Source organism: Podarcis melisellensis (assembly GCF_964234715.1).
Source record: "Podarcis melisellensis genome assembly, chromosome: 2".
In the NCBI taxonomy this organism is placed as follows: domain Eukaryota; kingdom Metazoa; phylum Chordata; class Lepidosauria; order Squamata; family Lacertidae; genus Podarcis; species Podarcis melisellensis.
In genome coordinates this window covers 111,870,114-111,884,808 of record NC_138529.1, presented here as the reverse complement: position 1 = coordinate 111,884,808, position 14,695 = coordinate 111,870,114, and the positions used below count along the sequence as shown (strand labels likewise).

General features: G+C 45.5%; 1 protein-coding gene across 2 annotated transcripts in view; it reads left to right on the top strand.

Moving 5' to 3' along the window:
• LOC309365093 (E3 ubiquitin-protein ligase TRIM17-like) overlaps positions 1-5,304 on the top strand; it is a 37,201-nt gene extending 31,897 nt beyond the window's left edge. For both annotated transcript variants that reach the window (XM_081903238.1, XM_081903239.1), the window contains 6 exons: positions 445-537; positions 1,470-1,604; positions 2,098-2,120; positions 3,058-3,176; positions 4,177-4,209; positions 5,000-5,304. In XM_081903238.1, coding sequence (XP_081759364.1) covers positions 445-537; positions 1,470-1,604; positions 2,098-2,120; positions 3,058-3,176; positions 4,177-4,209; positions 5,000-5,019 — 423 coding nt within the window. In that variant the 3' untranslated portion in view covers positions 5,020-5,304. The remainder of the gene's footprint in view (positions 1-444; positions 538-1,469; positions 1,605-2,097; positions 2,121-3,057; positions 3,177-4,176; positions 4,210-4,999) is intronic.
• The last annotated feature ends 9,391 nt before the right edge of the window (positions 5,305-14,695 follow it).

Genomic DNA, 14,695 nt, shown 5'->3' with positions numbered 1-14,695 from the left:
ACTAAGAAACTTCAGAGCAATCCTTGACTGCAGAGTTGACATGAACTATTCTGCTCTCTACATGTTATTATCTCACATGTTAGAAACACTTTCTCAGCCACACTGTAGTTTTTATTTGCATTAGTGGGCAATTTGTTTGAATGATAATTTAAAAAGAAGGAAATCCAACCTGTGATAGAAAGAGGATGACATTTTCTGGAAATGGGGCTTTCTGGGTCTTTTCTCAACATATCTCCATAACACTCATCAGTTGCAACTCTCGTAGGCTCAATACTCTGGATGGCAGAAGCCGGCTCTGCAGTCTCAAAACCTGGGGAACAATAACATAATTCAACTGTCCTCTCGCTTTCCTTTTCTTCTCTCTGTCTCAATGACGATTATTATGGTTATCTCCAAGAAACCTCTCACCAGGACCCAAATGAGAACTTTGGTTTTTCTCTTCAGGATCAGCCCTGCAGGTGCCTGGAGACTCTGAAGGAGGAGGAGGCAGAAAACCTGGCGGATAACAGAACAGAAAAGACCAGTCACCGCCTGCTTGTAAGTGTCGCTTTTACTGGGAAGTAAGCAAATAATCAAAAGAACTAATGCAGGGGCGCCAACTTATAAAAAATATTGGGGGGGGCGGGGGTCCATACCGACTTATAAAAAATATTGGGGGGGCCCAAGACCTCCAAACCGCTGCTGCTGGGGGAACGAAAGGGGCGAGCCCCAGGCTGCCCCGACCTTAAGTGAACCTGTGGGGGCCTGCCCTTTGCGGCAGCCGATTGGCTGCCGCCGTGGGCGGTGAATATTAATGAGCTAGGGGGAATCCCCGCTTCTCGAGGGGCTGACGCAGCCCCGCGAGATTGTTGATGGGTCGAGAGCCCGCAACCCCACCCCCTCTCTAGATCGGGAGTGGCTTTGTTTTAACTCATTACTGAATGTATTTTAAAAGGTAACTATCGTCAAACAAGGAAAATAAAAAAATTTTTGAGGGGGCTCGGGCCCCCTCAGGCCCCATGGAGTCGGGGGGGGGAGGAGATATAAAATTACATCCTGAAGCCATCAGGCAGCTCCACTCTTTTAGATGTCTACAGTGGTACCTTGGGTTAAGTACTTAATTCGTTCTGGAGGTCCGTTCTTAACCTGAAACTCTTCTTAACCTGAAGCACCACTTTAGCTAATGGGGCCTCCCTCTGCCAACACACGATTTCTCTTCTCATCCTGAAGCAAAGTTCTTAACCTGGGTTACTATTTCTGGGTTAGCGGAGTCTGTAACCTGAAGCGTATGTAACCCAAGGTACCACTGTATTTACCTGTTCTGATGGGAATGAAAATTTTCCTCTGCTTGAAAACTGATGCATCATCTGTGAAAATACAAAAATTCACCCGCCCTGTTCCCTTGCATGAATTCTCAAACCCTCTTCATTCTGCAGAAGGAGTGGCGATGTTGCTAACAGCCTGTTTTTCTTTCCATCTATTTCTTGCAGGAGCAACTAATGTCTGATAGGCAGAAGATGAAGGGTGAGTTTAGGCAGCTGCATTCGTTTCTGGATGAACAGGAATACCAACTGCTGAAGCAGCTGGAAGAGGTGGAGGATGAGATTGCGAGGAAACTCATGCAGGTAGGAGACAGGCATAAGCAGCCCAAGCTTTTCTCCAGGTCAAGGTCACTACCAGACCAGTCTCTGCCTTTGTCATTGTACAAAAAGTGACGTTGCTTGGTTTTGTGGAGCTGGTAGCTGTCTAAGAGGACAAGCAGAGAATGCTCACCTTAATGCAGACTAGAGATTTCTGTTACTTAACAATGATGGAATCAGATGTTTTCTGCTCTTGGCTGATGATGGGTCAGCTGCTGGCTCCCAAATTAGTGATGTTGCTTTCCTGGCCTGTTTGTGAGCTTCCCCGAAGCTGCTCTTGCCAAGAGGGGACTGGGCTGGGTGGACCCTTGGTCTGATTCCTTACTGGTCCACTTTTGTTCCTGCTCAGGGCTTCATTTAAGAGGCTGTGCTCTGATTTTATGACATTACCCTGCTTGGACTGAGGCATGGGGTGTGGGCTTCGATGTATGGCCAGTTGTGGATGCTGAATTCTCTTCTTTTTCTCTTTCCCCTGCAGGATCATGGAAGCACTTCGCAGAGGTAAGCAGATCCCTCTTCTTTGCCTTTGCACTTTGCGGTTCTGTGAAGGTGGGACTTCGTGACTTCCAACTTTTAACAAATCATTAGGGGCCCATTTTTTTCTGAGGTTCCTATTTTCACTTCAAAACTCCCCTCCCCTCAGTTTCTATCTTTTGATTCCTCATGCTGTAATTCTGATTCTCTTTCCTTTTCCAAAACAGAGATGTATCTATGGCAGATTTCAAGTTGCTATCTAAAATCTAAACAGTTTATTTCCCATTGGAGTAATGTTTTACGTCTCCATCCTCTGTCCATCCTCTGTCCTCTGGGAGTGGTTGGCACTGTGGGTTAAACAACAGAGCCTAGGACTTGCCAATCAGAATGTCGGCGGTTCGAATCCCCGCAATGGGTGAGCTCCTGTTGCTCGGTCCCTGCTCCTGCCAACCTAGCAGTTCGTAAGCACGTCAAAGTGCAAGTAGATAAATAGGTACCGTTCTGACGGGAAGGTAAACAGCGTTTCCGTGCGCTGCTCTGGTTCGCCAGAAGCGGCTTAGTCATGCTGGCCACATGACCCGGAAGCTGTACGCCGGCTCCCTCGGCCAATAAAGAGAGATGTGTGTCGCAACCCCAGAGTTGGCCATGACTGGACCTAATGGTCAGGGGTCCCTTTACCTTTACCTCTGTCCATAGTCTTGGGCTTCTTTGCTATTCATCTTAATGTGGGGTTCCCTGCTTGTATTACTTTTAGGTTTTGTTTTTCTTCCAACAAACCATTGTTCACACTTCTATTCCCTGCACTGCTTATTTCAATATTCATTTCCTCTTATTTTTCACCTTGAATCTGTCCAACTGGTTTCTGAGACCTTTGTGATCCTCTCCCCTCTCCTCTTTTTGCTTCCTTTGGGAATTCTAGGTTGGAGAGCAAATTGGTGTTTTTAAACCTTTTATTTCTCTACAGGCACGAGGAGAGATCGACATTTGGGAGTACCAACAATATCCCTTATGGATTGATGTGCAAATTCTGGAACTTCGGTCATATAAATACATTTCTGGCAAGTTCCTTTCAGCAGTTCAAAGGTAATAGCTACAAGAATTTCATGCTGGATATTGAATTGGTCCATATGGGGTTGAGGAAAAACTCAAGGTGTCCTCTAATGCTAGGAGACCAACAACATTGTGAAGGCCACAACTTTCCCTTCTCTGAAAACATGTTTATTCCTTCAGCAACAGTGTCCCACATGGAAATTTATGCAGGGACACTAGAAAAAACTCACACACTTCTGTGGCTAAAGCTTTGTATGACTTAAGGCCCACTGAAATCAGGTGTTTTTTTTGCAATAATATTGTGGTGAATTTAATAATTAGTGCGGTAGTTTCAATGACACTCTGTCACAACTCAGGTTTAGCCAGGCCTTAGTCTCCAGCACTTTAAGGCAATAACCTTAAGAGGTTGATTTTCAAAAGCAGATAGTAGTTATCCTTGTGTATGATGATGAGAGAGACAAAAGATCTCATAAACAGAAGTCAAATGTGATTATTTGGAAACAAGTGAAAAGACAAACAAGGTTCTGGAAACCGAGGAATGGTTAAGGGAGTTGGGTATGTTTCGCCTGGAATAATAGTAATAATTTATTATTTATACCCCGCCCATCTGGCTGGGTCTCCCCCGCCACTCTGGGTGGCTTCCAACAAAATATTAATATACCGTAATACATCAAACATTAAAAGCTTCCCTAAATAGGGCTGCCTTCAGATGTCTTGTAAAAGTCTGGTAGTTGTTGTTCTCTTTGACATCTGATGGGAGGGCGTTCCACAGGGCGGGTGCCACTACCAAGAAGGAAAAGAGCAGACTGAGAGGACAATATAATAGCCATCTTCAAATATCTAAAGGGCATGTAAGATGGAGCAAGATTGTCTTCTCCTGCTCTGGAGGGTAGGATTCGAACCAATGGCTTCAGTTTACAAGAAAGGGAATTATGACTAAACAATGATATCAACCGACTCTTTTTGTGTGCTATAACTTTCATTAACACCACGACGGTCTGATGCTTTATCTCGCTTGCTTTCCCTTTCACAGGCACTATAAGGTCAGGACTCTCTGTGCGGAAAGGTAAGCTGAGGAGTTTTGATCAATCAATCATAGTTATTGCTCTCCTCCTTCGTCCTTGGCCAGTTGGCTATGGGGAGAGAGAATGGTGGCTTCAAAGAGCTTTTGAAATAGGACAGAGGGCCAAACCTGGGCTACGCTAGCAGTGAAGCTGAGGTGAGGCCCACAGTCCAGTCAGGAAAGGAACCCCCTTCCTCAATGATCCCTGGAGTGGATCTAAGCCAGTGGTGTCCAAACCTGTCAGGGAACTGCCATTGGAGCCAGAGGCGGAGGGAAGGCTCCAGAGGGATGCCGGAGAGGGTCCCAGTAGGGAGAGAGGCAGCCCATCTGCTGGGGAAGGAAATCAGCGTAACACCAGTGGAGAAGGGGGGCAGATGGGGGAATCGGAGAGGAGGCTCCAGGACTCCTCACCGGAGATCAGCGGGGAGAGCACGGGTACTCCGCTGCCCACACCCTCCCTGCGCAGAAGACTTACACGCAGGGAGAGTAGGAGGAGACTTTGCGTCAAAGAACTTCTTTGCTGGAAGAAGTTCAAGAAACGCCCACTGACGGATTCTGCCAGCGATTGAGACAGCCACAGGAGAAAGGCTGTCCAGACAGAAAGGGTTCAAACAGGCAACCTAGACAGGAGTGGCGGCAACTTACGCACGAGCAACCCCTAGAACCATTACAAAACCTTTTTCAAAGAGGGCCAGATTTGATGAAGTGAAGAGCTGTGGGGGCCAATCAGAGGTCAAACCAAAGATGCTGAGGTTTTTTTTAGGGTTGAAGTTGTTGTGTTTTGTTTTTTTAGGATTTTACATCAGGAGATAAACTGCCACAGGGGCAATTAGGCCCCCAAAACGGTCTTTGGCCATGCCTGGCCTAAGCTCACGACGTCTATCCTCCTGGCTATTTCCTCTCTGCGTGACGCCAATACCTCTTCTCCTTCACAAACGCTGCGTTCTCTCCTGCCCATCTTTTGGGTGGGGCCAAAAACCTGCCTTGAGCTGCCTCTGGGGCCACAGAAAAAGAAGAAGAGAAATGTGTAGAAAAGTAACTTCCAGTGTATTTCTTAATTTTTAAAATCAATGGATCATGGGTGTGTCTGTGTATCGATGCCATTAAACAGATGACAACAAACTCTATAACGTGTTGTATTTTTCTTTGGTCTGGTGCCTGAGGCTACGTCAGGCATCCCCCTATACTTCTGGACGCAGGGGTACATTTGGCAATCTAGGAAACCGCAGCAGGGACTACAAGTTGTCAATTTCACAAAACGGACGCAATCAGTGTTAGAAAGTTTAGATACGTAAGTTAATCGCCAAATGACACCTTAAACCTGTGTTACAGTCGCCACAATGGAATGTCTGGGCACCATTTGGGGGGGGGGCAATGCCATTTTTTATTATTTCTATTATGTACTGAAGTTCTCACCCTGGGCCAGCAGGGGGATACTGTAGATAGTTCAGGTCCACATATGCAAATAAGGGATCGAAAGTGATGTTCAGTGATTGGATAGTTACATAAAGTTGTTACAGTTACGTTGTACTGGAGCTCTATATAAGCAGGCTGGCTGAACCCTTCAGTTCAGTTCTGTTCTGACCTGTGAATAAACAAGAGCTGTTTGGAGAATTGCTGTGTCGTCTGATATGTTCATCCACAACTTAGCAATTTCATTTCTATACTGCTTTATATTTTAAACACAAAAACTCAAAGCGGTTTACAACACACTGAAACATCAAAGGTAAACAATTCAGAATAAAACAAATTCAGGCTTCAAGGAGAATATTTCTGATCCTTCCCCATATTTATTTACCTAAACTTTATAGAGCTGCCCCATAGTAAAAGGACTCTTGGAAGCCAGTGTAGCCTAGTGGTTAGAGTGTCGGGACTAGGACCTGGGAGGTCAGGGTTCAAATCCCCACTCAGTCTTGAAATGCACCAGATGACCTTGGAGTCAGTCACAGCCTCTTCACCTACCTCACAGGGTCGTTGTGGGAATTAACTGGGGGTGTACTTAGTGGAGAAAAGGGTGGTATATAAATGCATTAAGTTCTCCTGAACATCTAAGTAAGAAAGCTGGAGGGGCCAGCCAGGTAGAGATGTCAGTCGCAAACATGGTATCCAAAAATCTCAGCATGGTCGCAATTAGACCTGCGCCAGTTGCAAAACGCGCCTGGGGGATTTTTAACGCTGGAAACGGGGTGATCACACAAACCCCCAGCCAGAGGCAAAATGGCTAGAACACCCTTTAAAAAATAAAAATAAAATAAAACCTGCAACCCCTTCTCAAAATACAGGAAGGCCCATCCCCAACCCCACATTATATTATGGAATGGCAAATTTCTGGGCATTTATCCATATACTGTACACTAGTGGCCAAGATTGTGTAAACCTTTTGGAACATAAGTAAAGGTAAAGGACCCCTGGACGGTTAAGTCCAGTCAAAGGTGACTATGGGGTTGCAGCCCTCATCTCTCTTTCAGGGCGAGGGAGCCAGTGTTTGTCCACAGACAGCTTTCCGGGTCATGGGGCCAGCAGGACTAAACTGCTTCTGGTGCAACGGGACACCGTGACAGAAACCAGAGCACATGGAAGCACTGTTTACCTTCCTGCCACAGTGGTACCTATTTATCTACTTGCACTGGTGTGCTTTCGAACTGCTAGGTTGGCAAGAGCTGGGACAGAGCAATGGGAGCTCATTCCATTGCGGGGATTCAAACCGCCGACCTTCCAATTGGCAAGCCCAACAGGCTCAGTGGTTTAGACCACAGCGCCACCCGTGTCCCTACTAGAACAGAGAGGACAGTGGAGAATGGTATTACTCCAAAAAGAAAAAAGTGGTGTTATGAGTAATCAAACCTCGGAAATACACTCTTTCCAAAATTGACCTTTTTCGAAATGGGCTTTTGTCATGATTAAACAATTTAAATAGCAAGTTCACAAGATAAGCACCTTGGAGCATTGCTTGCTCATAATATGTTCCATCTCTCTCTCCCCCCGCCCCCTCCCCGTGTGTTTGGACATCGCTGCATGCAATCAAAACAGAGCCCTCTTTAAATTCTTTTATTGCAGTGATTTATGAAAATATAACACCCAAGTGTTTCTCTTAAAAACAGATTCTTTAAAAAAAATCATTTAAATCAGCAATAGTCCAAAGGAAATAGGAGACCACTGCAAGCAGATGAAAACGTTAGCAGGGACAGAATATGCCAAATTAGAGGGTCTATCAGAAAAAAATAAAGAATAAATCAAAACAGGAATTTGTTTCAAAATGGGAGGTTTTCAAAGAGTATCTGAAAAATATAGTAGTTTAAATTCTGTTGCAGCATTTGAGGAACTTCAGTAATAGTTGCAAGGTAGATATAAGAAATTGGATATATTAAGAAAAAGTTTAATTATGATATAAGTGTGTTTTGGCAATAAGTAATATGAAATTGAAATATGGAATATGGAATAGATGGGAGGTTGGGCCTTTAGTGTTAAGACCAATATATATTTTATTGTTTGCTAAGAAAATTATGTGTCTATGGTTATTCCTGTGGTGTAATTTGGTTTGTTTTTTTCCTTGCTGTATCAATAAAAATCTTAAAAGAAAAAGAAAACGTTAGCAGGATTTTAATCTCACTTGGAATGTAACAAATGGATAATATGGAGTGATATAAAATGTAGATTAAGGAATAATATGCAGTTTTAAATGTTAACGATAGGACCCATGAAAGGGATGGGGGGGGGGGGAGTCGAGTCCTGCAATTCAATTCATACGGAGATGTATTTGGACCGTTACAAAATTACATTTGTAAAATCAAATAAAAATGATTTTAAAAGGAAATAGAACACATGTAACTTGTGCGTGTCTGGATAGGCTTGTCTACACACAAATGTTTTAAGCAGGCGGCAAAAATAGAACAGTGAAGGAGCCTGTCCAGTGTCAATATGAAGGCAGTTCCGCGTGTGGCACCTGTCGGAGCACCAGTTCTGCAGGTCAAAGGGGTTGATATGGTGCAGCTGCAGAACCAGCAAACCACCGACTTGCTCCGAAGCGACCGAACGCTCATTAACTTGCAGCCTGCAAACTGCAGACCACGATTTTGCAAAGACGCCGGAAATCGGCGGAACTCCTCGCGCGGGGGCGTGTCCGTGTAAGAGCGTTCCAAGAGCCGCTGATTGGCTACGGCGTGGAACGCGGTTGCCCCGCCCCGCAGTTTATTCATTCATAAAACGTCCCGCTTGTTAGCAGGGCGGCCGCCTGTGAGTTTCGAAGCTGCCCGAGTTCTTGGCGCAGATTTTGATTTCGGGTCTTTCAGCGCCTCTTTTTTTACTGCTGTGGCGTCTCCGGTGGCTTAGATCCAGGCAGCCTCACCTTGCTCACCTCCGCCAGGTGAGGGGCTTTGCAATTGGCTGCTTTGGGTGGACTTGGGGGGGGGGCTCCTTTTGGGGAAAGGATGAGTCAGAAATCTAAAAAGTAAACCTACAAATATTTGAAGCGCTCCAGATGAAATGATCTAAGCTGGTTTGCTTCTCAGCTTTATTCGGTGCAGAAACTCATTATTCAAATAAGGCTGCTGCAATCCTTTTGGCAAACTCTGCGTTGAACGGAGTAAAGCTTGCTTCTGAGTAGACATATGTTGGATTGCATTGTAAGTGTGCCCAATACTGTATAGGCCTATTTGCCAGCACGTTGCAGTTATTATATTATGGTAGCTATTACTATTATTTATACTTTTCAGATTCATACATTTCAATAATTTTAAAACCATTTTGACATTTCAAAACTTGACTTCCTTCCCCCTCTTTCTGCGGTTCCTTAAATTTATAATATCTCCTGCATATCCAAATTCATTTAATTTGCTCATTTATTCATCTACTTTAAATATATACTCATGAAACTACAGGTTATTACAATAATCCTGCCAACGTTCTTATCTGTTCACAATTTATTCAATAAACCATTTCCACTCTTTTATAAAAAGTTTGTTTCTTATTCATTTGGTAAGTTCTGCCATTTCTGCGTTTTCCATAAGTTTTTGTATCCATTCTTCCTTTGCTGGGACTTCTGCTTCTTTCCATTTTGGGGCAAGTAACATTTTTGCCGCTGAATACGTTTCTATACAGTTTCTATCCCTATAATTCCCAAGAGAAAAGCTTCTGTTTTTTTTTTTAATGAACGTTATTTTCAGACATTATGGTAGTTCTTACTTACGATCATAGAATTGTAGAGTTGGGAGGGATCACGAGGGAAATCTAGTCCAACCCCTTGCAATGCAGGAATCTCAGTGGTTTGCTGTTCATGTTAGAGCCTGTGATTGCACCTCTTGTATGGGATATTCATACCAATTCTAAATATTTTATAATAATTTTCTGGTTTCTCCAGCCACTCTGGGCGACTTCCAACAGATAACTAAAATACAATAACCTGTTAAACATTAAAAGCTTCCCTAAACAGGGCTGCCTTCAGATGTCTTCTAAAAGTCTGGTACAGTGGTACCTCAGGTTACATACGCTTCAGGTTACATGCGCTTCAGGTTACAGACTCTGCTGACCCAGAAATAGTGCTTCAGGTTAAGAACTTTGCTTCAGGATAAGAACAGAAATCGTCCTCCGGCAGTGCGGCGGCAGCAGGAGGCCCCATTAGCTAAAGTGGTGCTTCAGGTTAAGAACAGTTTCAGGATAAGAACCAACCTCCAGAACGAATTAAGTACTTAACCCGAGGTAGTTGTTTTTCTCTTTGACATCTGGTGGGAGGGTGTTCCACAGGGCGGGTGCCACCACCGAGAAGGCCCTCTGCCTGGTTCCCTGTAACTTGGCTTCTCACAGCGAGGGAACCGCCAGAAGGCCCTCAGCACTGGACCTCAGTGTCCGGGCAGAACGATTTTATCAGAATTTATATACGGCTTGCTTGGCAAAAGAAAACAGCAGCGCCTTAAAGCCATTTATTGGAACATGTTCCCTAATTTATTATCCAGGCTAGGAGGTGGGTTCCCTTTACAATGCCCTGTTTCAGATTAAAGTTCGCGGTGACCATAAACCTGCACCTCTTTTCAAGCTGTGGCTCTTTCTGAAGGAGGAAACGTCTCTCTCTTGACAGGAACGAAGCCATGGCTGACGAGAAACGCAGGAAGGCATTTCAGCAAGAGGTCACCTGCCCCATTTGCCTCTGCTACTATACCAGCCCGGTGGTGCTAGACTGTGGGCATTGCTTCTGCCGTATGTGCATCGTGAGATGCTGGGAGGAGCCGGGCAGAGATTCCAGGTGCCCCGAGTGCAGAAGCACTGTTGCCAGGAACTTGAAGGTGAGCAGAAACATCTCCAACTTTGTTAAGATGCTCAGGGACTGGGACGCTTCCGCAGAGAGAGAGGCCCGAAAAAGGAGGTCAGAATGTCAGAGGCATCGGCAGCCGTGGGACTTGTTCTGCGAGGACGACCGTGTCCCCTTCTGCGGAGATTGTGCCGGACCCCAAGAGCACAGGGGCCACAGAGTGGTCTCCGCGGAAGAAGCTGTCCAAGCATACAAGGTAAGAATGAGCGGTGGATGGGAGTGGCCCCTTCAGGGTTCAAATTCTGCTCATAAATCTGTTCAGTGGCATAAAGACTTAAAGGTAAAGGTAAAGGTACCCCTGCCCGTACGGGCCAGTCTTGACAGACTCTGGGGTTGTGCGCCCATCTCACTTAAGAGGCCAGGGGCCAGCGCTGTCCGGAGACACTTCCGGGTCACGTGGCCAGCGTGACATCGCTGCTCTGGCGAGCCAGAGCCGCCCACGGAAACGCCGTTTACCTTCCCGCTGGTAAGCGGTCCCTATTTATCTACTTGTACCCGGAGGTGCTTTCGAACTGCTAGGTTGGCAGGCGCTGGGACTGAGCAGCAGGAGCGCACCCCGCCGCAGGGATTCGAACCGCCGACCTTTCGATCGGCAAGTCCTAGGCGCTGAGGCTTTAACCCACAGCGCCACCGGCATAAAGACTTGGGAGATTGCAAATATCAATTTGGGAGCAAGCATCCAATTCTCTTTCTCTCTCTAGATCAGGTGAGGGGAATCTTATGCCCTCCTGATGCTGAGAGCCAGTGTGGTGTAGTGGTTAGAGCAGGCATAGGCAAACTCCGGCCCTCCAGATGTTTGGGACTACAATTCCCATCATCCCTGACCACTGGTCCTGTTAGCTAGGGATGATGGGAATTGCAGTGCCAAACATCTGGAGGGTCGGAGTTTGCCTATGCCTGGGTTAGAGTATCAGAGTAGGAGACCAGGGTTCAAATTTGCACTGAGCCTTGACGCTCACTGGGTGACCTTGGGCCACTCACTGCCTCTCAGCCTAACCCCCCTCCCAGGGAGGATTACATGAGGAGGAGAAAACCATAGACTCCACCTTCAGCTCCCTGGAGAAAAGGGTGGGATAATGAATACAGTGGTACCTCAGGTTAAGTACTTAATTCGTTCCATAGGTCTGTTCTTAACCTGAAACTGTTCTTAACCTGAAGCACCACTTTAGCTAATGGGGCCTCCTGCTGCTGCCGCGCTGCCAGAGCACGATTTCTCTTCTCATCCTGAAGCAAAGTTCTTAAGCTGAAGCACTATTTCTGGGTTAGCGGAGTCTGTAACCTGAAGCATATGTAACCTGAGGTACCACTGTTAACAAATACATAACACTACAACTCCCATCAGCCCCAGCAAGCATGGGGAATGGGAGTTGGGATCATTGGCCCCTGAAGGTTGTGAACCGCCCTGAGATCTCCTGTTGAAGGACTGTATCTAAATCTAATTATTTTTAATAACAATGAAAGCTAAGAGCAAAGGGTCCCCCACACCTGCTCTGCGTGACTGTTTTGATGGGCCTGTGCAATGGAAAACTCAAGAAACACCTTTTCCTTTCCTTCCAGGGACAGATCAGCAGCTGCTTGGAGACTTTGAAGGAAGAGAGAGAAACAATTCTGGTCTATAAAACAGAAACAGAAACGGAAAGGCAGCACCTGATGGTCAGTATCGCTAGGACTGGGAAATGAATGAGTTCTAGAAGCAATATTTTTTTGGAGGGGTGGGGTGGGGAGTTGAATATTAAATACATCTCAAAGAGAACAACAACTACCAGACTTTTAGAAGACATCTGAAGGCAGCCCTGTTTAGGGAAGCTTTTAATGTTTGATGTATTACGGTATTTTAATATTTTGTTGGAAGCCGCCCAGAGTGGCTGGGGAAGCCCATTCAGATGGGCGGGGTATAAATAAATTATTATTATTACAGTGGTGCCTCGCAAGATGAAAAGAATCCGTTCCGCGAGTTTCTTCGTCTTGCGGTTTTTTCGTCTTGCGAAGCAAGCCCATTAGAGGCTTAGCGGGCTTAGCGGATCAGCTGATAAGTGGCTTAGCGGCTTGGGGAAAAGGGGGTAAAAAGGAAAAAAACCCCGCAGGAACTCGCAAGACATTTTCTTTTTTTGCGAAGCAAGCCCATAGGAAATTTGTTTTGCGAAGCACCTCCAAAACGGAAAACCCTTTCGTCTAGCGGGTATTCCGTCTTGCGGGGCACCACTGTATTATTATTATTATTATTATTATTATTATTATTATTATTATTATTATACAAAGGATCTGGAGCCATTTTTCCTGGAACAGATTATAAGGTAAAGGGACCCCTGACCATTAGGTCCAGTCATGACCGACTCTGGGGTTGCGGCGCTCATCTTGCTTTATTGGCCGAGGGAGCCAGCGTACAGCTTCCGGGTCATGTGGCCAGCAGGACTAAGCCGCTTCTGGTGAACCAGAGCTGCGCACGGAAACGCCGTTTACCTTCCCGCTGGAGCGGTACCTATTTATCTACTTGCACTTTGACATGCTTTCGAACTGCTAGGTTGGCAGGAGCAGGGACCGAGCAAGTCCTAGGCTCTGTGGTTTAACCCACAGCGCCACCCAATACACTCTTTGATGATCCAGCAAAATCCCTAATCTTGTTGCTGAAATAACTGGATACACAATAACACATGACCCCAAGACACTACAGCGAGTTATTTGGACAACTTGGAGGTGACACAAGGCCCTGGTCTCCTGGTGCCACCATTTCTTAAGCCAGGCTGTCTCAGTGACTCTGAATCTCATTACTCAGAAAGAGAGGACAGGACCTCCAATGGCAGAGACCAGGAAGCCCATGAAAACTGAGCTTCTCTTGCAGTTTTGTTCCTCACCTCATCCCCAGGGATCTAGGTCTTCCAAACCATCACCAGGGATCTGAATTCTCCAAGGCTAGTCTATTCAGCCTAGCTGTAAACAGGCTAGGAATATTATATTGAAGTGGATAGGCCAGGATTAGTTTAAACTTTATTTTTATTTTTTACTAATAATTTTTATTGGTTTTACAAATTAGCTTTTCATTCACAAAAAAGAAAAGCACAATCCAAAAATATAGAATTCTCCAAATTCTCTGACTTCCACCCTCCCTTTTGTGGGGTCCACTAATAATAATTTTCACTTCATATTATATCATCTTCCATATATCCATACAGCTGTGTTTTCTCCTATAGTTCTTTTCACATTGCAAGTGTTATTTCAATCCTGCTAATGTTTTTAACTGTTTGCAATGTTCTGTAAAATATATTATAAATTTTCCCCAATCTTTATTGAAGTTTTTATCGTCCTGATAGGATAAGTCTAATAAGTTTTAGAGCCACTGGTTTCCTTGGAAATGTCTGGTCACCCATAACAAGTGTTAATTCAGAGAGAATATTTAAGGGTGGGCCCTGTTATCCTTCAGGAAACTCCTTCCCTGCAAAAAGCTGATGTGATATTTGGGACAACTCAGAAGGGACCTTCCTAGGGAAGTATCTCTTGATGCTGCAAAGACCAGCTATATTCCTGAAAATGACCTCCTTGCCTCCTCTCATTCCCCAACCTCACCCACCCAACTCTAATTTCCAGTGCCGAGGGCCAGTGTGGTGGTGTAGTTAAGAGCGGTAGTCTCGTAATCTGGGGAACCGGGTTCGCTTCCCTGCTCCTCCACATGCAGCTGCTGGGTGACCTTGGGCCAGTCACACTTCTCTGAAGTCTCTCAGCCCCACTCACCTCACAGAGTGTTTGTTGTGGGGGAGGAAGGGAAAGGAGAATGTTAGCCGCTTTTAGACTCCTTCGGGTAGTGATAAAGCGGGATATCAAATCCAAACTCTTCTTCTTATCTGTGGCAGAGGCAAATAGAGAAAGAGAGAGAAAAGACGGTGGCCGAGTTCAGACGTCTGCACCAGTTCTTGGAGGAACAAGAGGACCTTCTGCTGGAGAAAATGCAAGAGGTGGAGGAGGAGATTGCAAGGAAAAGGGAGGAGCACCTGGACAGGATCTCCAGGGATCTCATACCCCTTGAAACACTCATTCTGGAGATGGAAAAGAGGCTTCAGCGGCCAACCAGTGAAGTCCTGCTGGTGAGACTGTGAAATAATAATAATAATAATAATAATTTATTTATATCCCACCCTCCCCAGCCGAAGCCGGGCTCAGAGCGGCTAAGAACAGTAAAAGTAACACAATTTACAC